We start from the raw sequence: 22956 nt of genomic DNA, 5'->3' as shown, positions 1-22956 counted from the left end.
TCCAGCCAAAATTCTAAAAAGTTCTTCAAAGCATGGCAAAGAAATTATAAAATTCATCTGAAGTTTAACCTTTGAGAATTCTGAAAAAGTAAATGAGGCATGAGGCTTTGCCCTACCAAATAAGTAAGCATATTATAAAGCCACAATAATTAAACCAGCACTCTACTACCAGAGGATCAAAATACAGGGCTAAATAGACATAAAATACTTATGTGGCATTTCAAAGCAAAGCAGTGGGAAAATTATTAATTATTTAACAATGACATTAGGACAACTGGCTAAAAATTTGAAAAGAAATAAAAGTATTATGAATTACGACCTAGGTGTGAAACCTAGGTCACAATATAAAAGAAAATAAATTCAAAATTGATTCAAGATTTGAATGTAAAATAAAAACCATTTAAATTAGTAGAAGATGGCTATGTAAATTAAAATTAAGTTTCTGTCTCTTTCTGCATCTTGTAACAACAGTTGCGCAGATTTCTGCCAAATTTTAAAGGTACACAAGGGATGATCTGACTTTACATCCAATCATCGGCATAGCAGCACTTCACATGGAAGGTCTGTGCAGAGATCTCCTGAACAGTTCACACTGAAGTGCAATCAACGGCCACGACGAATGCCCTGTGACAACAAATGCCCTGTGCGTCCTGACGCTGTGGACAAGGAAAATCAACGCTCTTTCAGGACTGAGCTCCAGATTGAAGGCTCGAAGGGCAGATCTTCAGACTGTAAGCCACAGAGCTGCTTCTCACACAGGCAACTCTAGGGAGCTGACTCCAGGCTGAGGTGGGGCAGGGAGGCATTGATTTTCACTGCATTGATTATTTACCCCAGCAACACGGAAAAAAGTCTCTGCTGTAACATTTCTATTCTCTTGGAATGTAAAAGCCTGTCTAAACCCAAAAAGAAAGACAGCAGAGAAAAATATCTGGATGTGTGTCCAAAACCACCATAAACAAAATTAAAAGAAAAACTGAGAAAAAGACCAAACAAATTCTAAGTCACTAAACATAGTGTGGAGTTCCATAGTTTTGCAGAGGCACCTCACTCTGCCAGCACTTAGGGAGCTCCTGTTTGCCTGGGAGCTCCTATTCAGCTTTAAAAATATAAACAAAAAAACAAAAACAAAACCCAACAACATATTTTAGACTTTTTTTTTTTTTTTGGCAGTACACGGGCCTCTCATTGTTGTGGCCTCTCCCGTTGCAAAGCACAGGCTCTGGACGCGCAGGCTCAGTGGCCATGGCCCACAGGCTCAGTCGCTCCACGGCATGTGGGATCTTCCCGGACAGGGGCACGAACCCGTGTCCCCTGCATCAGCAGGTGGACTCTCAACCACTGTGCCACCAGGGAAGCCCCATATTTTAGACTTTTATTTCAATAATAATAATAACTCATGTTTGCTGTGGAAAATCTGAAAAAATGAAGAAAAACAAAGAAGAAAATAAAATGAACATAATCACATCCCCAGTAATAACTTCAATCAGCACTTTGGAGTACATCCTTTCAGATACTTTTCTATCCATAAATACATGTAGCAATTTTCTTTACAAAAATGGAATTAAGTTATATAGACTATTTCATAATATATACGTGCATTTTAGTAATAATATTAGATACCATTAAGTAAACAATTACTATGTGCCAGACATTGTGCTAAACACTTTATACACGCTATCATTTAAAGCTCATAACAGTCTCACAAGATAGTAACATCTACTTTCCCAAAGTATTACCTACTTGGCCTCAGGAGCCTAACTGAGTTCAAATCCCAGCTCTGCCATTTGCTAGCTGTATTAGGCAAGTTACTTAATGTGTCTCGGACTTCTCATTGGCAAAATGTGAATAACAGGAACCTACTTCATGTGATGTTGTTATGAGGATTAAATGAGTTAATGCGTGTTAAGCTCAAAACAGTGCCTGGCACACACATTAGGCATCAACCATCCATATTATCACGATCACCCAAGATCTCACAGCCAGTTGGCACATCAAAATTCAAACCTGGGTCTGTGTTCCTTGCTATCAATGGGAAGACGGAGAAGTGCACGTCCAAGACAAAATCCATCCTCTCAGCATGTCAGCAGGAATCAGAAGTTCCTCTACGGTCTTTCTCAGATACTGAAATGTTGATGGCCCCAACCAACAGCCAAGTTCAATTTAAAGTGTGTTGGCTTCATGGGCAAGGACAACTCCCACATCAGAGGCTGGTCTTTTTGACAGTACAGAAGGTCCTCAGGACATCGAAGGGGGCTCAGCACAGCTTCACTGGGTTGGAGAGAGTATGACCATCAATCGGCTATAAGGTGCTCCCACCAGATACTCTGAACCACAATTCTTCTCTAAAGACATTTCTTTAAAAATAGACTGCAGTGAGCAACAATTAGACCACACATAAACAAATGTAGAGAAGAGAGGAACCGTTCTCCAGCATAACAGGATCACCAGGTCTGCAAGTCCAAAGAATCCCTTTGTCAGTCTCTCAGATTCCCGCTCCCTGACACTGTCCTGGTTCATCAACCTCAGGCCTCTGCAAGAGCATCCTAAGTGGTCTTGCTGTCCTCAGTCGCCCCTCCCCAAACCCCCTTCTTACACATAGCCACCTAAGCCATATTTATCCCATGCTTAAAACTCTCTGGTGGCTTCTAAGTGCTGGGCAATTTGGCATGGTCACCTGGCCTACACTGCCCCATACTCCACAGGACTATAGTCTTTTGCCCACACAACAGGCGCACAGAAGCCAGTTCAGCTTCAACGACCCCTCCTCCTACTGCACTAATTAAACCCATTTGCAAACGCCTACTCACCCCTCAAGACCCAGTTCAAACACTCCATCTATGAGGCCATCCGACGTCCCTTACAGAACCAATCGTGCTATATGGTGATGACAGAGCATTTCAGTCACCCACTCAGGGTGTGAACTCTGGGCTCCTCCCCAAAGCGTCAGTGCCTACCATGTTTATAAGCCAGAAGAACAGAATAACCAACGGTCACAAGAGAGCCACAAGAAGAGAATACAGAGGGGCTAAGTTCGCACACATCATAGAAAGCAATTTAAACTGCATGCATAGTTTGACTCAGTCATACCTTAAAAGGATGCAATGCCTGTTCATAATGAAGGAATTTTCGTTTCTTAAATCTAAAGAAGGATATCTGGGGGATTCCCTTGCAGTTCAGTGGTTAAGACTTGGTGCTTTCACTGCTGTAGCCTGGGTTCAATTCCTGGTTAGGGAACTAAGACACCACAAGCCCCGAGGCGTGGCCAAACAAAGAAAGAAAGAAGCATATCTGGATTTCCAAGGTAATTCTTCCATAAGCAATAAAAAGCACAAGAACATTGTAAACAGCCTGATAATATAAAACAAAACTCAGATGAAAAACAGACTACAACCCCATATCTGATAAATAACTTAAGGTTCCAAATATTCTTCTGAACATTTCAAAACCACAGGCCTGGAAACAATCTCAAGGGATCTGGCCCAGTACTAATGAAAAAAAAGTAATTTTTCCTTGGGAAAGTTTTGAAATCTTCTGTTTCAGCCCAGTGACAGATGCTGAAAATGGAAATAATACTGGATCTCCTGGCTCCTCGGAAAACGGAGTGCAATTGTACAGACCTCCATTCCTCTAACCAACACGATAAGTTCTTATCTGTCTTTTTAAATGGCTATCCTGAAGTCAGCATTTTCATATAACTTATTTTGCAAAATAATTACATGAATTCTAATCTAAATCCTTTTCAAAGGCTGAGCAAGAACCTAGACCTCCCCCGCCATCACTTTCCCTGGACAGTTGGCACTGGAGGGCAGCCTCTCCTCGGGAAGGTGTCCCACTTCTCACCCATTCTGGGAGGTAGCAGTCTGAGGAGTTTTGCCATCTCTCATACTCAAGCATCTTCTTTTAAAAAGCAAACACCTTGAGAGATCAGCCACTCCTTAAACCCATCTCTAACAATTTAAGGGAGATTACAAACTAAGGGCAAGGGACTAGAAGACTACAAACAGAACAAAGACAAGCAAATGCGTGTTCTAGAAAAGAGGACAATAAAGATAACTGGGCTTGTGAGGGCCCTGGCCTAGATGACAGATTTCACCAAGGCAAGGGCAAAGACAAGGCCACTCTCTGGGCCTGCTCTTCCCTGCAGGAAGTGTGGAAGCCGGTCAAAATGCTTTCTGTTTCAGAGGGAAGGGGAGCACGTGGCCTCCGAGTGACCACAGGGCTACATTCCTATGGCTGCCTATCAGCTCTACCATTGCACAATATAAGAGCGCCAGGGTTTCATGAGCTCAGGATAAATAAAAACTCCTGCAGCAACAGCCAGCAGACTGGTGGAGAGCCCCACGCCACCTCTGTCTGCGATGGTTTCCACACACCATGCAACAATGCAATGTTCTGGCTTGATGGTTTTTAACTTAAAAGTAGGACACAGGAATGACTGACTTAATGTGAAGTTTTATGAACTGGGGTTTGGGAGGGGCAGATTCCCAGGCACCGCCCATCAGAGATTAGGAAGAACATGGGAGCCTGGACCAGAAATCTGCCTAACCTTTCAGTGAATTTACAGGAGTGTTTGGGAAGCATGTTGATTTCTGTCTTTTAAGATAGAGCTGGTACCTCCAGAAAGTGCCAGATGGTTCTCCTATATCAATCGGTTATTCACCCCTCTCTGGGTGAAAATCTGGGGGCTCTAAAAGTCCTTATCAGCTGTTTGGTGGTGGTAATCATTAAAACTCACTCTCCTAGAATCACCCGAAGGATGGCAAGCGAACACTATCGCCCTCCAGGAGCTTCCCTCTGAATGGCCCTGGAGGAACACTGGCATGTGGTGCTGTGCCAGTGACTGAGGGATTAGCTCAGGAGACAGAAACTTAAGGGCCATTGGGAGGAGGGAGTCACAGGCCCCAAACCATTGCTCTGGAGCACAGAAACTCAGAATGCAAAGAAGGTAGCAGATATAAACCACAGAGTGTCAACCTAAGGATAAATGGCTCACACTTCACTGGTCTCCACCCACGTAGTTTAGTTATTTCTAGTCTGCTTAGAAAACCATGCTCAGATAGGGCCAGTCTTTACTTCACAGTCAAAGAGAGCAGTAATTCACGATCTGGCGGAGAGTGGTGTTTCTCAAAGAGAGGACCACAAAAGTCTGCAGCAGAAGGATCAGCACAATGGATAAAGATGCTGATTCCTGAGGTCCACCCTGGCCTACCAACCGAACCAGAATCTCTAGGGGGGAACCCCACAACCTGCATGTTAACAAGATCCCAGGAGCCTCCTTCCCCACACCAATCTGAGAACCACAATTCTCAAGGAGATGCTTCCCTTTAAAGGACAGAAATGAAAGACAGCCTTATCATCATGTTACCTCTGGGATAGTATATGTGAGAGAGCTATGTAAACTGTGAAGCTTAAAAAACTGGTTCACTTCTTTTTTTAAATTTATTTTATTTATCTATTTTTGGCTGCATTGGGTCTTCGTTGCTGCACACAGGCTTTTCTCTAGTTGTGGTGAGCGGGGGCTACTCTTCGTTGTGGTATGCGGGCTTCTCATGCGGTGGCTTCTCTTGTTGCAGAGCACAGGCTCTAGGCACACGGGCTTCAGCAGTTGTGGCTCGCAGGCTCTAGAGCACAGGCTCAGTAGTTGTGGCGCATGGGCTCAGCTGCTCTGCAGCACACGGGATCTTCCAGGACCAGGGCTCGAACCCTTGTCCCCTACATTGGCAGGCGGATTCTTAACCACTGCGCCACGAGGGAAGCCCCAAAACTGGTTCACTTATGAAGCTAGAGGGCATGGCTTACAGAGCAGCAAGAGAAATCACACCAAGGGTCAGTTTTCCTCTGCACACCTCCAAAGAGAAGGCTCCTGAACAGGGATGTGCAGGTCTAGTCCCTGCCAGGAAAACACCACTAATGTCTATAATCAATCAACCCCCACTGGAAGCTTATCATCTATACTGTTAATTTCCAATCTTCATGTGACTTGAACATCTTACATCTATGCTGCAGCACCAAAGAGGTAAATGTACAATTTCAGAAACTGTGTACAACAACTAAAAACAGAATAAGCCTAATTTCCTACTAAGGGAGTAAGATGGCAAATAGCATCAAACTGCTGGGTTTAAAATGGCTAAATATCACTCAGGTGTCTGGGGGAGGTTTCAGTGCCAGAGCTGCTGCTAACTAGCTGTGGGACTCTGTTTCTCACTCTATCACACAAGGGGCAGGGCGGGCTCATCTGAGGGTCTCATCAGTTCTGACTCAGGGATAATGACCCTTGGAACAAAAACACCAAATGACTTCCTCTACCTCACAGAGCCACTTGATGACAATGCCCTAATGAAACCCCAGAATAGGACAGCTCCGAGAGGCCAGAGGCAACACCTGACTCCCGCTAGATGTCCATCACGGCCTTGCCCAACCAAGACTGTTAGGTGAATGGCTGGCTGGCTGCATCGTATTTCCAAACACAGGCTCCTTCTCTGCAAGCAGTCTCCCCTGGACATCACAGAGCTGGAAAGGGAAATGAAAACTGGGCTTGCTGCCTAGAAATAATTCCTATAATCCAAGATCAACATCTCTGATAACACTGGCCTGTCTGCCTCCAGTCCACCGCCAGGCCTGCCATCCGACGCCCAGACAAGTTCTCACCTGAGGGCAGACTGCTCAGAGGAAGTCTGCTCTTTCCAGGACAGCTGGCCCTGGAAAGGGCCAGAGAGGAGGCCAAAGGATCTCAGCTCCTGAATGTTCCCTCCTCCCCCAGATTCCAGTTTTCCCACACAATCAGTCAGAAGAAGTTAAGCATTGGCCAAGCATGCAAACTCATGAAAAGATGCTGATTCCCATCAGACTGGGAACACTTCTGGTTGATCCAAAAGGAACTAAACCTTTGAACAGCTATACAATTATACCAAAACCTAACCAACTTCCCAGCCCATTTCTCCAAGGAGCTCTTCTTGGTGATCAGTCACACAGATCTCCCCAATTCCACAATGCCCATAGAAATTATTGTACAAACCACAGATTTCTGGCTCTGGGTGATATCCAAATCAGTACTTTACATTCAAGATTCCCTGCCCCCCTCTTTATTTACTATGGAAAGATGCCAGACCTCCCTCAGGATCAAAAAACTTGCAGACATTTGATATTTACTCCCAACTCTGAATACTACAGACAAAAATGGTTTCTCTTCAAAGTTTTTTTCAAAGCTATCAGGTGCTAATCTATTTTTAAACTCCTAACACTGTAGTTTCTAAAATGAATGGAAAATTTTCACTGCTGTATATGCAGAAAAAGCATAATGCTTACAACATGGTAGATGCTCAAAAATATTTGCTAAAGGAAGAAATGGACCCTGCAAATCTCCTTCTGACCATGCAACAAGAGCATACCACACACCCACCCCAAGAGGACATGAGGGTATGAAGTATTCATTCGGCTACCCAGTATATACAGAGCATATAATCCGTGCCTGACATGCTGCTCAGCATTAAGGCTGAAGCGGTGAACCAGGGACAAAACTCTGCCCTTAGGGAGTTGGGCTCTAGTAGGACACGGCATCAGACGCTCAAAAACCAGAACAGGACTAGACCCATTTTAGGGAGCAACACCACCCTGAATCTGTCCATTTGGGGTTTCCTGTGCAGCTTGGTGAGCTACTGTTCACTGCGTGATCATGACACCTGCAGCCTCTCCGGGGACCACCTCGGCCTCCCGCCCCTGAAGGCCTCTCACATCCACACGCCTGGCACATTCACTTCACCGAGTTCCCAAGAAGAGTATTTAGCAGGACGCTGGTTAGAAGCATCAGTACTTCCTAATTCTCCATTCCATATTGCATTCACTCTGTGAAAGTGAACAAAATCCACTGAAGACTGGGCCTGCCAGGATGTAGCTAAACACCCACTCAAATGTCATTAAGACCCTACTACATAAATCTCTAAAAGAACTGAAAATTCCTAATCAAAACCCCTTCCACTCCACCAACCGGAGAGTCATTTCTACAATAACGGGGTTCTTTTCTTTCTTTGGAAGGAGGGTTATTATCTATATTTTGTTCTGCCGAGAGATGGGAAGGCTGATGATGGATGCAGGCCCCTGAACAAGGAGAGCCGTCCACCCCTCAGAAGCCTCAGTGAGATGCGAGAGCTGTGTTCACGTCTCAACCCCGAATGCATGTGATCCCTCCCTCCATTTCTCAAGCAACGGTTTCCTCCAAAGGGGAAGGAAACTGGTAACATGCATATGAACAAAGCAAGTGGGACATGAGAGAAGTCAGGGAAGGTGGCCATGAGGAATGCTTTGGGAAAGGCAGTCCACCCGAGAGGGGTGCGGCAGGCTGTAGCCACAAAGCCCCCGAGGCAGCAACCCCTGCTCAGACTCAGAAACAATGGTGCTTAAGAGGCAATGGACCACGAGATCTTCAACTCTGCATTTATCAACTTTAAAATCTGTTTTCCAGTGGGTAACATATTAATATTTCAACTCTTAAAACACAAGACAAGACAATCCTCCAACATAATTAGATGAAAATACTGGATATAACCCAACCATCAGTTTGGGAGGAAAAAAAAAAAAAAAACGCCAACTATTTGTTAAGCCCTGCTGAAAATTCTTTGCTGATTCCTACAACTAGGGCCCCAAGGCCCTCCCCTCCACCCCAGCTGCCATGGGGCATTCCTTGAGTCCCCTACACACCTAAGGGGCTCTGCTCCTGCCATTTCCTCTCCCTAGAACGCTCTACTCCCCTCTCCATTTCTCCAGTCAACACCAATGTGCCCTTTATGCCTCAGCTCAAATGTCACTTCCTCAGGAAGTCTTCCCTAGCCCCCCTCCTTCCAAACTAAATTAGGACCCCCTGTTATACATGCATCCCATCTCTTTCCTTTTAAACTTCACAGCACTGGTTGGTGTTGGTTTTGTTTTTATTAATGTCTGTCTCTGGGCTACACAGAAATCTCCCCAAGGACAGGAACTGTGCTCACCTCGTTCAGTCTATACCCCCAGTGCCTAAGCACACAGAACGGGTAAGTGACAGAATGAATGAGAAGTGTCCAGGCCTTTCTAAAACACCAGAGCCAGTGAACTACAACCTGAGGGCCATATCCAGCCTACTGCCTATTTTTACACAGCTACAAGCCAAGAATGGTCTCTATGTTTTCAGATGGCTGAAAAAAAAAAAACCAAAAGAACAGGATTTTGTGACGTGTGAAAATTACATGAAATTCAAATTCCAGAATCCATAAACAAAAATTATGGGAACACAGCTACACTCATTCTACAGTTGTTTATGTACTATAACAGCAGAGCAGAGTAGTCACAGAGATGGCACTGATGCAAGACCTAAAATATATACTACATGGCCTTTTACATAAAACATTCACCCACTGCTACAAAAGTGTCCTCAGAGTCAAGACTGTGGACATGAAATACAAGAGACCTGAAAATTAAGGACCGACGGTAATCCCTCTTTTGAATCCCTGATGCCTGTCATATTTACTGGGCATTCCTTGAATGGCAGGCACCTCCATGACATGTGGTGAGAATGTCATTTAATACATTTGAGAATTCTGGCTGATCACTTCTAAAGGGTTGGAGCTCACACCAAAACCAGCGCTTACTGGGTAATGACCTTGTACTCATTCGTTCAACAAACGTCTGCCTGGGCACCTACTTTGTTCAGGTGCTGTTCTGGGAGGGCAAGGATGCAAACAGCAGTGCTTGGGGCCTCCTGAGCAGGAAACAGTGTGGAGGTAACACTACCATGAGGCCTGTGTGACACACAGTGGGAGACAGAAAGTCACTGCGACATCACACCTGTGAGATTATACCTGCCTTTAAGGAACTTACTCATTGGGAAGCCATGAAAAATCCATGGAAAGTCATGTCTCGATAAAAGATTTAAATAACATTTCAAGACCCCTGAGCGGACGCCCCAGGGAAGAACAGCTTAGCAGAACCATTTAGCCAAGAAGGCTGGTTCACCACATCTATTTTGTAGTGCACACACTATGATTACCCAAGCTAGCAAATGTTTGTCATTAAGCTGAGAGCAGTTTCAACACCAGAGAATGTGCATCCTTCCCACAAAAGAGGGATAAGAATAGGGATGCATGATTGTTCCATTACGTGTGTCTCAGAAACCAACACATATGTCCATTTGTGCACCATATGCCTTCAAGAAAGGGAGGAGAGGGAGCGGAGTGCATCCACTGACAGTCTGGTGATGCTCCTTGCTCCAGGGATTGTGGAGATCTGGCAGAGCAGGGTCATTCAAGCTTTACCCCCAGTCAGTCACATGCTCTCTCTTCCCTAAGTGCCAGCTCACTCCAGAACGGTCTCCTGTGCCTCAGATCCCAGGAAAGCTCAGTGAGAAGCCTCCAGCACCTCTACACACACACACTCACACTCACACACACACTCACAGGAAGCATCAGTTTCTGTCTGTTGTAGCAGTTTCCAAATGTCTAGTAACAGGTACCATACAACCTGGTAAAGAATCAGTAGGTACAAATGTTCCTGGTGCTTTCATTCTACATGAAAAGGACAGAAATCAAATGCAGTAAGGGAAAAACCACTACATCTTATCTAATCCCAAACCACTGAAATCCAAAGTAAAAAAAAGGGGGGGAGACTTGTCAAAACTGATAATAGAATTAGACACTCACTGTTCCCAGAGTCTCTACTAGCCAAGAGCATCTGAGTCTATCTTCAAGATCTCAGACAAATCACATCCCCTATCTAGCCTCCATTCCCTCATCTGTAAAATAAGGCCCACATCCCTGAGTTTATGAATAGAAAAGTCTACCAAGAAATTCCAATATCAGCTTTCATTAAGACTCAAGCGGTAAAACATTTTGGAAAACTTCAACAAAACCACAGCTCCTCCAGAGAAGGCAGAAAGTCACTTTAAAATAAGAACCATATGATAATACAATAAGCAAATTGCTGATTTTTTTTTCTTTTTAACCCGTCAAACAAAATGGTATCTATAAAATTATATACAACTAGCTGAAGCTTGAGCAGGGTTTAATCCTCACTAACCTACAATCCCCTTAGAAATCAGGGTCTGCCCTACCACTGATCAGCCCTAAAGGGAAGCATTAAAGCTTATGGGAGTCAGTTATTAGATCTGAAAGGTGAAAAGGAAGATAAATTGCTAATTTACCCTTTTACCACCATAAAATTTTTACTCCCACAATTCAGAAGGAATTACTGTACAATAAAATTCATCTTTCTTGGGGATTCCCTGGTGGAGTAGTGGTTAAGAATCCACCTGCCAATGCAGGGGACACGGGTTTGAGCCCTGGTCCGGGAAGATCCCACATGCCGCGGAGCAACTAAGCCCATGCGCCACAACTACTGAGCCTGCGCTCCAGAGCCCGCAAGCCACGACTACTGAGCCCACACACCACAACTACTGAAGCCCGCACACCTAGAGCCCGTGCTCCACGACAAAAGAAGCCACCACAATGAGAAGCCCGCTCGCCGCGACTAGAGAAAGCCCCCACGCAACAACGAAGACACAACGCAGCCAAAAATAAAATAAAATAAATTTAGAAATTAAAAAATTTAAATTTAAAAAATCCTTCTTAAAACACAGCCCTGGGCTTCCCTGGTGGCGCAGTGGTTGAGAGTCTGCCTGCCGATGCAGGGGACACGGGTTCGAGCCCCAGTCTGGGAAGATCCCACATGCCGCGGAGCAACTGGGCCCGTGAGCCACCACTGCTGAGCCTGCGTCTAGAGCCTGTGCTTCACAACGAGAGGCCAAGATAGTGAGAGGCCTGCGCACCGCGATGAAGAGTGGCCCCCACTTGCCACAACTGGAGAAAGCCCTCGCACAGAAACAAAGACCCAACACAGCCAAAAAATAAATTAATTAATTAATTAATTTTAAAAAAAAAACAAAAAACACAGCCCTACTCTGAAACCTTACATTTTGACTGCTCCCTCCCTTTGAAAAGGCTTGCCTGTGTTTCCATTTCCATTGCTTTTATAAAGCAAACCCTTTGCCTCAGGCATGCTGTCTTACTCTGTGACTAATTCAACTTTACATACCAAAATATTCCATAGTCAGTAACCTACATGAAAATCAATTTCCTTTTTTTTAAAGAAATATTCTGAACATACAAAAAGATAGATAGAATAATATAACAAACACCACCCAGTGCTAGAAATAAAACACTGCAAAGACACTAGAACCCCCCTGAGCACCCATTCCCACTCACGTTCCCCTCTCTTCCCAAGTGGGAACCACCATCCTGAATCCAGGGCTCATCACGCCCACACAGCTCTCCCACTCCCCATGCAGCATATGTGTTTGCATGATCTTCTTAGTCTTTACATAAATGGTACCTCTGTATGCAATCAATCTGTAACTTTGTTTTTCTTTCTCAATTTCATGTTTATGAGAGTCATCCATGTTGACACCTATAGCTCTCATTCCTTTATGTTCACTGCTGCATAATATTCCATTATATGAATGTACTACATAATTGGCCAAAGACACTACTTGTTGTTTCATATGGTTGCCATGTAGTGCCTACTCTGTGCCAGCTATTTTCCAGAATTCTCAAAACTAACCAATGAGGAAGGTAAGATTCCCATTAGACTGAAGAGGAAACTGGGACAGAGAGGTGGTATAGTTTGCTCAACACCTGTGAGTGGCAGATTCAGGCCATAAGTTCAAGTCAATCCAACTCTAAAGCCACACTCCTGACACTGCACCTTGTAGCCTCACTTAGGTAGATACCTCCATCATTCAAAAAATTTTGATGAGGGTTTCCCTGGTAGCACAGTGGTTGAGAGTCCACCCCAATGCAGGGGACACGGGCTCATGCCCCGGTCCGGGAAGATCCCACATGCCGCGGAGCGGCTGGGCCCGTGAGCCATGGCCGCTGAGCCTGCGCGTCCATAGCCTGTGCTCCGCAATGGGAGAGGCCACAACAGTGAGAGGCCCACGTACCACAAAAAAAAAAAAAAAAAAAAAAAATTTAATGAAAAACCTGATGGAGGGCTCCAAAGTCATTTGAGAAAATCTGAAACAGGATGCTCTATTTTCTGTTTTAACAAACAATTCCACAGGAAATTCAGCTGTACACAGGGACAGTCCACATATACAGTGAGGACAAGCCTTTCCTTGGCAAAAGTCCCTGTGTACTCGCTCAGATCACTCCCAAGTTTATACAAATGCTTTCTAAGTAAGCCCGAGTTGAACTGCAACTCTACTTGGCTTCCTTTGGAGAAAAAGGCTGTCTGCACCCACTTAAAGAAGGGATGGAAGAGCCTAAAAGAACACAATAATCAGACTCTGCCTGAAACAGCAAGAACTGAGCTGACAAAGCTCTAAAAACGACCTGGGGAGCAGCTCCAACTGTTGCTGGCTTCGGAGATCCTGGGAACAGCCCTGTGCTCACAAGGCCAAGGGCGTCAGGCTCAGCCCACTCTGCTCTCCACTTGGCCAGCTTTGCAGAGAGTTTGCATACATCCCAGCCCAGCCCTGCTGCTCTGGAGAAAGCCCAGCTTGTAATACGGAAGAGAAGCGCAAGAGAGGAGTGAGGGTGGAGGCTCACAGGAACCAGGCAGGGAAGGAGGCTGGGAGAGAGACCCAACTCCAGGCCAGGGCCCAGATGCCCAGGTGCTGGAAGCAGGAGGGCCCCTAGGAGATGACGGGACCCCCCCAAGGACAGGGAAGGCTTCTCAGCACCAGGATCAGGACTTCTGACTCTAGTCCCATGCTTCACTGTGTAGAAAAAAGATTACGGAAGCCTCAAATGGGCAAGGCAGAACTGGTTGAAGCAAACGTTTCCCTCCTCTCCCAGCCAAAATACGGAGCAAGCAAACAGTCTCTGCTACTTACTGTCTGTGTGACCTTAGCTGGAGTGTCTCTGCCCACTCTGGAGGAGACTGCAGTGGATTATCTTTAAGGGCCCTGCCAGCTCTGACTCTCTCAGTCTATAGCCCTGAATGCAGTAACACTTAGGAGAGGTTAGCGTATATTTCATGTAATTCCAACACCCCCACGAAGTAGATACTACTGCTATCCCCATTTTACAGAAGAGGCAACTGAAGAGGGTAATAACTTACCCAAGGGCAGGAAGCCTACAGTAATGAATGCCTGGGAGGGTTACACAGGACATCCACAGGAGAGGAGTGGGGAGGGGAAGGGAGGTGGACGGAGAAGGGCCCGAGGCAAGGCACAGAGGGAGATAAGGGGTCAAGGGACTGAGTAGCCCCCAGCCACTGTGGCCTAAACCCACGTAAAGGGCTTGAGATGGGGACGGGGACAGAGTCTGAGGAAGAAGTGCGCAAAGAAAGGCAGAAGGACTTTGGAGAAAGGAGGGTATGCAAAAAGTTCGATGGTCGGAGGAGCTAGGCTGAACTGGGCATCGGGGGCAGCCCCAGAGGCTAGGCAGGAGGAGCAGGGGAAGGGCGTGTGTGGGCGGGTTCCCGGGAGGCAGGTGCGGGGCTGCGGGGCGCGCTGTCCCACCTTGAGCACCGTGACGGCTCCCGCGCTGTGCACCTGGAAGTGAGCGGGCGGCTCCGCGCCGGGCTCGGCCGCCTCGTCGGGGCCCGTGTAGCTGAAGCAGGCGTCCGCGATGTCCAGGTGGCCGAGGGGCTGCGCGTCCTGCGGGTTCTTGAAATAATAGAGGTAGCAGCGGCGCGCGTCGAACACGAACCAGCGGCTGCGGTAGCCGCGCAGCGGGCCCTTGCCCGACAGCTTCTGCAGGTAGCCGCACAGCCGCGCTGGCTCCCGCCCCGGCCCTGCCCCAGGCTCCACCGCGGCCCCCGGGGCCGCGCCCTCGCCAGTGCTACCCTCCTCCGCCCGGGCCCCGGGCCCCAACATCGCCAGCCCGCGTTCCAACCGCCAGCGCCGCGGCCCCCAGCGCCTCGGCGCCGCCGCTTAGCCCCCTCCCTTCAACCCCGCCGCTCCGCACGGCTGGCGGGGCGCGCAAAGCAGCCTGGGACTTGTAGTCCCGCCCCCGCCCGCCCCCGGGAGCGCCGGCCCGCACCCGGCGGGGCGGTCTAGCAGGCGCCCCAGAGGCTGGTCCGGAAGAGTCACCCTTGCCCTGTGTTCCTTTGTGTAACCTGGGGCTCAAAACCTCGCGCTGCCGGGCGCATTGTTGTTCTATTTCTTTATGGAAGTGTGGGTTACTTGGAACACACATTTATCAAAATTCATCAGGGGTCCCCTTAAAACTGTACATTTCACTCTATGTAAATTATACCTCACTACAAAACTTTATTTTTAAATCTTTGCCCTGCCAGATTCACAGGCTAGTATTACAAAAATGAGAGAGCCTATTGCTCGGCGCTGAGTGGGTGCTCAGTAAATGTTTATAGAATGTGAGAGTGAAAGCCAAAGCACTTCCCACCTCTCCAGACCTCAGTTCGTTCACCGATTTCAACAAATATTTCCTGAATGCCTTCTATGTGCCAGGTACAGTTCCAGACACTGGAGGACACAGCAGTGAACAAGCCAATCATTTCCCTGCCCTCATGGAGATAATAGTCTAGTAAGGGAGAGAGATAATATAAACTACATAAAGAAGACAGATAAATATATACTGTGTTGTATACACGCTGTGATGAAATTGTAAAAAGGGCTACCACTTAAATAGCATGTATTACTTACCAGTGCTTTATATATTAACTCATTTGAATTCTCACAAAAACTTCAAGAGGCAAGTGCCATTGTTTCGCAATAAAGCGAAGAGGATGGGGGGATGTAGGGCAGGAGTGGCAGGCTACGTTCCAGAGGGTCAGGGAGGCCCCTCTGAGGAGGTGACATGCAGTAGAGACCTGGATGATGTGAGGGAATGAGCCGTGGAAAGATGTGGGGGAGAAGCAAATACAAAAGTTCACTTTACTTGAAGAAAAAAGGAAGGTCATAGCTACGTTTGTGAAAGGGCCAAATCAAAACCATATCTCATCTTTGTTTTGCATGTTTTTACACAGACCCACTAACAAACGCAGGTGGAAAATCGAGCATTCTGAAATGGACAGGGATACCAAATTAGACTGCTTACTTGGAGACAGGTAGCAAGAATGAGATTACCCCGCCAGCCAACCAGCTACGGGCTCTATGTTAGCTGCCACATGACCACCCCTTTCCCCAGGGTCCGTCAAGAATCTGGCTAGCTGGCCACAGCAAGAACACCTCTACCCTAGTGCCCTTTGGTTCTCTTTGAGTGCAGACTGATGGAATTTGTCTCCTAGCTCTGCCACTAACCAGAGGTGTGACTTTGGGCAAGTTATTTTACCTCTCTGACCCTCAGTCTCTTCATCTATAAAATGGGGACAGTATAAGTAGCTACTTCATACCATTGTTCTTGTAAAGATTACAAGATCATGTAAAAGTGCTTACATAGTAAGCACTCAGTATATCAATTATTATTATTATACAGTAAGCATTGATGTCCTTTGAAATCAGCAGGTTCGGAGAGGGGGCTCTAGCAGCCCCAACACATGGGAGGCCAGAGAATGCACTGCAGGGATGGGATGAGCCACCCTCAGAAGTGAGGGAACCATGTTTAATTTGGGCCTTGCCATGGGCAAGAGGGGCTGTGATTAAATGGCTTTTGGGGAAGGCAGCCAGGGTGGGATGTGACCGGGAAATCCTATGGAAAGGGGAAGAGCTGGGAGAACTGAGACTGCAGTACACAGCTACACACAGGAGGTATACGGGAGGCCGCAGGGCAGGAGTGGGGTACAGCCCACCTCCACCCTCAGCTCTGTCAGTGAGTTGTGCAAAAGTAGGGGTGACCAGAGACTGTCGACCGAGAGGACAGAACTAGGCCCTGTGGGGTATCTGGTAGAGGCAGATACCTGCTAGGCAGGAGGAAGGCTTCCTTCACGGGTGGCAGGAGTGAGCCCGCCACCCTGGGCAAGAGTTTTGCCTGGCTGGCCGGGTCTGGGCAGATGGTACTAGACAAGAGACCTTTGCTGTCCCTCCCAGAGCTGGTGTCTGTGCTTCTCAGTGGGCAAGCTGGCCTCAAGCCTGACCCTCCTGCACTTGAACTTCCACTCTCTCCCTGTCATTTTAACATGCTCACAGGACCTGCCCTCTTCCTTATGGAGGCCACACCCCATATCATATCAAACATATTAAAATGTTCCACATCCCATAATAAACATAATTTTTGCTCTAAAAATGTTTGAAGGAATTTCTAGAATTATGCTCTGGATAGTATCTGACTACGAGGAATTCATTTTAATTTACAGTTGGCTACCATATCTTGGCAGTCATCATGTCTATTGGGAATCCTGGCTGAGTGAGAAAAAACCCCAACCTATAAATTGTTTTCAAAGGGAGTGACATTTTATGATAATTATGAAGTTGACATAATGTTACACTTTGTAGACATTTAATGAAATATTTATTAATTTTGATTTTCCTCTTTTTCTTGGGTTTTGCAGCCAATATCCTTTTCTTAGGCTACAAACATTTCCTAGGCATCCTTGAAAGCTGGCAGACCCAGGTGCTGGACCTACACTATCTATTGATTAAAAACTCTATATCTAAACTCTCCTGGCCCTTTGCCAGGCTCTGGCCAGGCCCAGAATGTGGCATTCTGAGGAGGCTGTTCAGCCACAAGCCCAGAGACCCCAATGAGAAAGGCAAAGTGTGGAGGCCTCAAAGCCGGTGGCAACATCTCAGCAGAGGCCTCTGGAGGGCCCCATGTCTCTGCAGAGACAAGCAGAAGAGGCCCAAGGCTCCAGGACAAACCCCAACACCCTCTGGATCCTCCAGACTTCTCCCAGGCCCCCCTGCCCTGCCAGTTCTCTCCTGGCCACCCTGGGATGCTGGTTATTTCATGAGCAAATCCTGCATTGTCTCACCCCCCCCCATTCCTAAAGCTACAAGCTGAAGGGGGCTGGACAGTGAACCTTCATCTCGTCTCTCTTAACACCTCTCTCCACCTTTATTTTGGACAAATTTTTATATTTTAGGTAAAATGCTAAACAAATTCAGCTTTGGTTTCCACCCTTTACTAACCAGATCACCCCTGTCCAGGCCCTCCTACATGGACCTTCTGGGCCTGCCCCAGTGGTTCCTAATTCCTTGGCACCCTTCTTTGATGGCTTATTGACATTTTGAAGTTTCCAAAGTCTCTTAGATTAAAGGTCAATGTCCTGTGGTGAGATACCAGCTTAACACAGCCTGCATGCTTCCCCCATGTCCAGTATGGATGAGCTTGGTGCCAGAGGGTCTGCCCTGCCTGCTCATGTGAGCCCCTGCCCCCTCGAGCCTCTCAGAAACCAGCGACCAGAAGGAAATGGCCAACCTAGGAGGAAGTGGCTGCTGTTTACTAAAAAGAGGAAATTTGAGCAGTGAACTTGGTCCCACATGGCCAGCCTCTGGGTGAACCCCAGGGAACACAGAGCCAGTGACTCATCCTAGTCCAGTTTCCCCAGAGAAGGACAGGGTGAGAGGCCTCTGAGGAAGCACCCAGCCACATTGCCTTTGCATCTCTCAGACCCCAGGGGACAGAGCTGGCTAAGACACCAACCTGCCACAGGAGGAGCCCACAATCCTGTGGGGAGCCCAGAGAGGAACGTCGACCTTACCACCTGATATGCTGTGTGTCCTTCGGTGTGTCTGTGCCCTCTCTGGGCTGCAGTTTCCCACCTATTCCACGAGGGAATGGATGGCAAGGTGATCTCCAAGAGCCCTGCCCCACCTGCTCTGAAATGTATCAGTGGCATGAGGCACAGCTGTGAGGGCCTGTGGTCATTCTCCCTATAGCTCCCTAGACCAGCAGAGGCTCTGTTTTTTTGAGCCTCCATGCTCAAAGGTCTCTTGATTCTTCCAGCCATTACAACCGACCTAACCCTTCCCTTCAGAGTGCTATCTCATCCTGCAGGCCTGGCAGCCCACTCTGGTCAGTGCAAGCATTACCACTTTGCATCTTCCCCAGCCCTGCTGGAGAAGCTGCCCTAACCATCCTGCCACACATAGATGGCACCAATGGAGGCCTTCTGTGCCCGAGGCAGAGAGTACTGGCAGAGCTGGCTCCGTTTTCGGGGGGTGGGGGGGGACACAATGCAACCTTGGTGGGGCCTTGCTCAACCCGGAGCACATCTGGAGGAAGTTGGCCTGGACGGGTAGGGAACTAGAGCTCATGGGGCAAGGCTGGTGTACTGGAGCTGTGAATGGGCGGAGCACTGGAGGGTGGGAGAGGGAACAGGGAGAGCCAGACCATCTTCACTTCAGAGCAGAGGCTGCACTGACCAGGGTGAACAGGTCCCACAGGGAGACCCCACCACCACCAGGGAGAGGGCTGTCCACGTGCTTCCACACAGCCCTGCACCATGCTGCCTGCCCTCTGGCAGTTGGGGGGGACGGTTTCCCAAATAAAGGAGGGGCTTGTGTGACATTAGGTGGATGTCAGGTGGACATTAGGTGGTTGCCTCAGTTTCCTCATCTATAGAATGGGGCATAATAATAGCATTTACCTCCTAGAGCTGTTGTGAGGCTTAAATGGATAACAAATGCAAAGCATTTGACACAGCCCCTGATGGGTGGTAAGGCCTCAGAATGGTAGCTGATTCATTTAGTAAACATCCCCAGACTCTCCTCTTTGCCTCCGCCTGGTGTTGAGTGATGCTGAGACTCCGAAAAGGAGTGAGCCTGGCCCCTGCCGCAGGAAGCTCTTGGTCTAGGCAGGTGGGGGAGCTTCAGACAGGGGAGCCCCCCAAGGGAAACCTCTCGGCCTAGATTTGCCATCTCCAGCTTCCAGGAGGCCTCATTTCCCTACCAAATTGGCAGACAAATCTACACACCTGTGGTTCTCTTTCCTGGAGGGAAGGCATCTGGGGTGCTGGGCAAGCTCCCAGCCCCAGGACCAGGTAGCCAGGGATCAGATAGGTAGAGGCTTGGGTGCCCCTGGGAGCTGATGGGGGGTGGAAGGCTTGCAGGGGCTGCGTGCAAGGCCCACATAGGAGTTAGGGAAAGCCACATTGCCCAGGGAGCAGGTGAGAACTGGACACCAGGGGAGGCAATGGGGCTGTAGCTGCAGAGGCCCTGTCCTTTCTGGTCACCATCCTGTTTCTGGGCCTGGCACTGTGCCAAGGCCACCGTAAGCCCTTCTGCCTTCCCCACTCACCTTTCCCAGTGGCCCTCTTGCCGTCCCCTTCCCAGGATCCCCATCCCTCAGCCAAACTTGAGCTCAGATTCTTCCTACCTTCTCACACAAGTGCTAGGATTGCAGCCTCCACTGTGAGGCCCAGCCTGGGAGGTGGGGGCATTTTCATGGAAGTCTTGAAGAGATGCTGTTCTAATGATAGAAGTTTAGACATCATCCTGGTTGGGTAAAGGGGTTTCCAAAGGAGTTTAAAAGGTGCTCGCGCAAGCAAAGCAATAAGGAGACAAGACCTTGGAGGGAAGGTCCCAGAAGGCAGTCAGGATGTGATAATGGGCAGTGAGGAGACCCAGAAAGAGCCAATCTTGGAGTGAAGAGGAGAATGTTTTAAGATTTGTATTTTGAAGTTTGAATATATTGACAAAATAGTTATTAATTTTGATTCAGGGCATTTTTTAGGTACTTATAGAATTTGAGTAGCAAGGAAAGGAGCCCCAGGCAGGGGAGATATCAAGAGCAAAGGCATGGAAGGCAGATGCAGCATATTTACTAGGAACTGGGGTGGGACACCCAGGTTCTGGTCCCATCCCTGCCACTGACTTACTCTTTGTCTCAAGCAGGCCATTTCCAGTCCTGAGTCTCAGTTTCCCACCTCTACAATGTGGACAAATGGAGACAGTAATGCTACCTCATCTACTTGTTATGAAGAGGAAAGGCAATCATATGTATGTATTTGAAGTGTTTGGCACATGATAGGGGCTCAACATCGTTATAGATCTACTGTGGGCCTCCATTTCCCAGCTGTGAAGTGAGGGGAGGGGAGACGGGGACAGGACTAAGGGAGGGACAGTCGCAGCTGTCCAAGCTGTCAGGTGTGCCAGGACCCGTGGCGGCCATCTGGCTTCCAAGAAACTATAGAACAAGAGTTCCAACATGTGGTCCTTGGCCCCTGATAGTCCCAACGGGCCCTAAACTAATCCCTACATACCCGTCCCTTCTTTAGTTCTCATGAGCAGATAGCATGCAATTCTGTAGATTTTCATTTTTGCATGGGACCCAGAACTACTCACTGGTGAGGCCAGATAATCTATAGAGAAATAAATTTACGTCTTGTTCTTGCTGCTAAAACTGAGAGGTACACCCGACAGGGGAGCGCCTCTGATCTGAGGGGTGGGTTCCCTTTCCTCCGGGGTTGTCAGGAGCCCACAGTCCCAGAGCAGGGGTACTCTGTGGAGTAGGTGGGGCTGGCAGTGTTCTTAAGACCTTGGTAGGTCCAAGGCACTCTTGCTTTTGGAGTCTGCATCTCACTATGTAGCCAATAAATAAATGAATAAATTTAATGACACATCCACATTTGAAATTTTAAAATTATATACAATATAATGTTAATTAATATTTTATATTATATATAATTATAGTATTAATTAATGTTACATATGTATATGTGACATAATATTCTATATATCTTATGTATAATACTATATATAATTTTTCTTTGAACTTTTTAGAAATGATTACTTTTATGATTTTCCTTTGGAATGATTTGGCTTTGAGAATTCATTTAATTGACAATTGGTAACAATCTGTTGGCCATTTTCCTGAACACTTGGGGATTCTTGTGAGGTAAGACAATCGGACCTCCAAACCTTTTTCAGATATGATGAAACTTTTATGAATACTAAATGAAGCTGATGCAACAATATATTGTATAGACATTTATTATGCATTTGTTGTGATTTTGCAGTTTTCTCCTTTTGGATTTTGGAGCCAATAGTGGTAGAGTTGTTTTGTTGCTGTTGTTGGTTTTCAGGTCTCAGACATTTTAGTCAGCCCTTGTAAAGTTCTCAGTACCTGGCCATTGTCCTGTGAACAAAACAGAACTGCCTGTTTGGTGGGAAGTTCGTCTGTTGGGAGCATCTCTGGGTACTGCCCTGCTACCCCAACAGCCATGACCTATAGGTGAAAAGAGGAGCTTGCTCAGTGACATCAAGGGGCCAAAAGAGTCACGGTAAAATTGGTGACCTCTCTGAGTCAGCATCAGCTCCCTCCCAGTTTTTCTTGCAAGCTGGGGGCCCCCAAATGTCTGAGCTTGGATATATTATTTATTCGTCTATTCATTCATTCAATATTTCCTGAGCGTAAATGACTACAACCCCTAAAGAAGGCAATTTGGCAACATCTATCAAAATGACAAATGCAAATTCCCTTTTGACTGAGCAATCTCTCTTCTGGGAATGTGTTCCATGGATGTACTCACTCTTATGTTTAATCAAATCTGTATAAGGTCATCCACTGCTGCATTGTTGGAAATATAAAAACACTGGAAACAACCCAAATGATCATCAGTAGGGGACCAGTTACAAAAATTATGGTGCAGCCATGCAGCTGTAACAAAAAGAATGACATCCCTCTATGTACTCTTATGAAAGGAATTTTAAGATATATTACTAAATAGTTTTACAAAGCAAGGTGCAGAACACTGCATAAGATTCTACACTTATATAACAAAGGGAGGAAAATAAGAATATACATATTTACTTGAATATGCATAAAGAAACCCAGGAAGAACATTCAAGAAATGAATAACAGTGGTTCCTTGTGGGAATGAGATGGAACTGGGTAGATGGGGGTTAATGCCTAGAAGGAGAACTTTTTTACACTTTTTATTTTTAAAAACCATGTGGATGTATCACAAATTTGAATGATAATTTAAAATATACCAGGACTTCCCTGGCGGTCCAGTGGTTAGGACTTCACCTTCCAGTGCAGGGGGTACCAGTTCGATCCCTGGTCGAGGAGCTAAGATCCCACATGCCTCACGACCAAAAAACCAAAACATAACATAAAACAGAAGCAATATTGTAACAAATTC

The 22956-nt window shown here is 47.0% G+C and overlaps 1 protein-coding gene across 3 annotated transcripts in view; it reads right to left on the bottom strand.

Annotated features, from left to right (window-relative positions):
• TBC1D2B (TBC1 domain family member 2B) overlaps window positions 1-14870 on the bottom strand; it is a 92588-nt gene extending 77718 nt beyond the window's left edge. The window contains exons 1-2 of one of the 3 annotated variants that reach the window (XM_067029444.1): window positions 14489-14643; window positions 2008-2271 (exon numbers count right to left, since the gene is read on the bottom strand). Coding sequence is in view for 1 of the 3 variants with exons in the window: in XM_059056805.2 (XP_058912788.1) it covers window positions 14489-14845 (357 nt within the window). In the remaining 2 variants the exon portion in view is untranslated. Of the gene's footprint in view, window positions 1-2007; window positions 2272-14488 lie in introns of all 3 variants that reach the window. The other 2 variants (XR_010839740.1, XM_059056805.2) reach the window with 2 other exon arrangements.
• Window positions 14871-22956: the final 8086 nt, after the last annotated feature.

The sequence above is a fragment of the Kogia breviceps genome, chromosome 3 (assembly GCF_026419965.1).
Source record: "Kogia breviceps isolate mKogBre1 chromosome 3, mKogBre1 haplotype 1, whole genome shotgun sequence".
NCBI classification, from domain to species: domain Eukaryota; kingdom Metazoa; phylum Chordata; class Mammalia; order Artiodactyla; family Physeteridae; genus Kogia; species Kogia breviceps.
The sequence above is the reverse complement of the archived record's forward strand: the minus strand, read 5'-3'. Positions and strand labels throughout refer to the sequence as shown.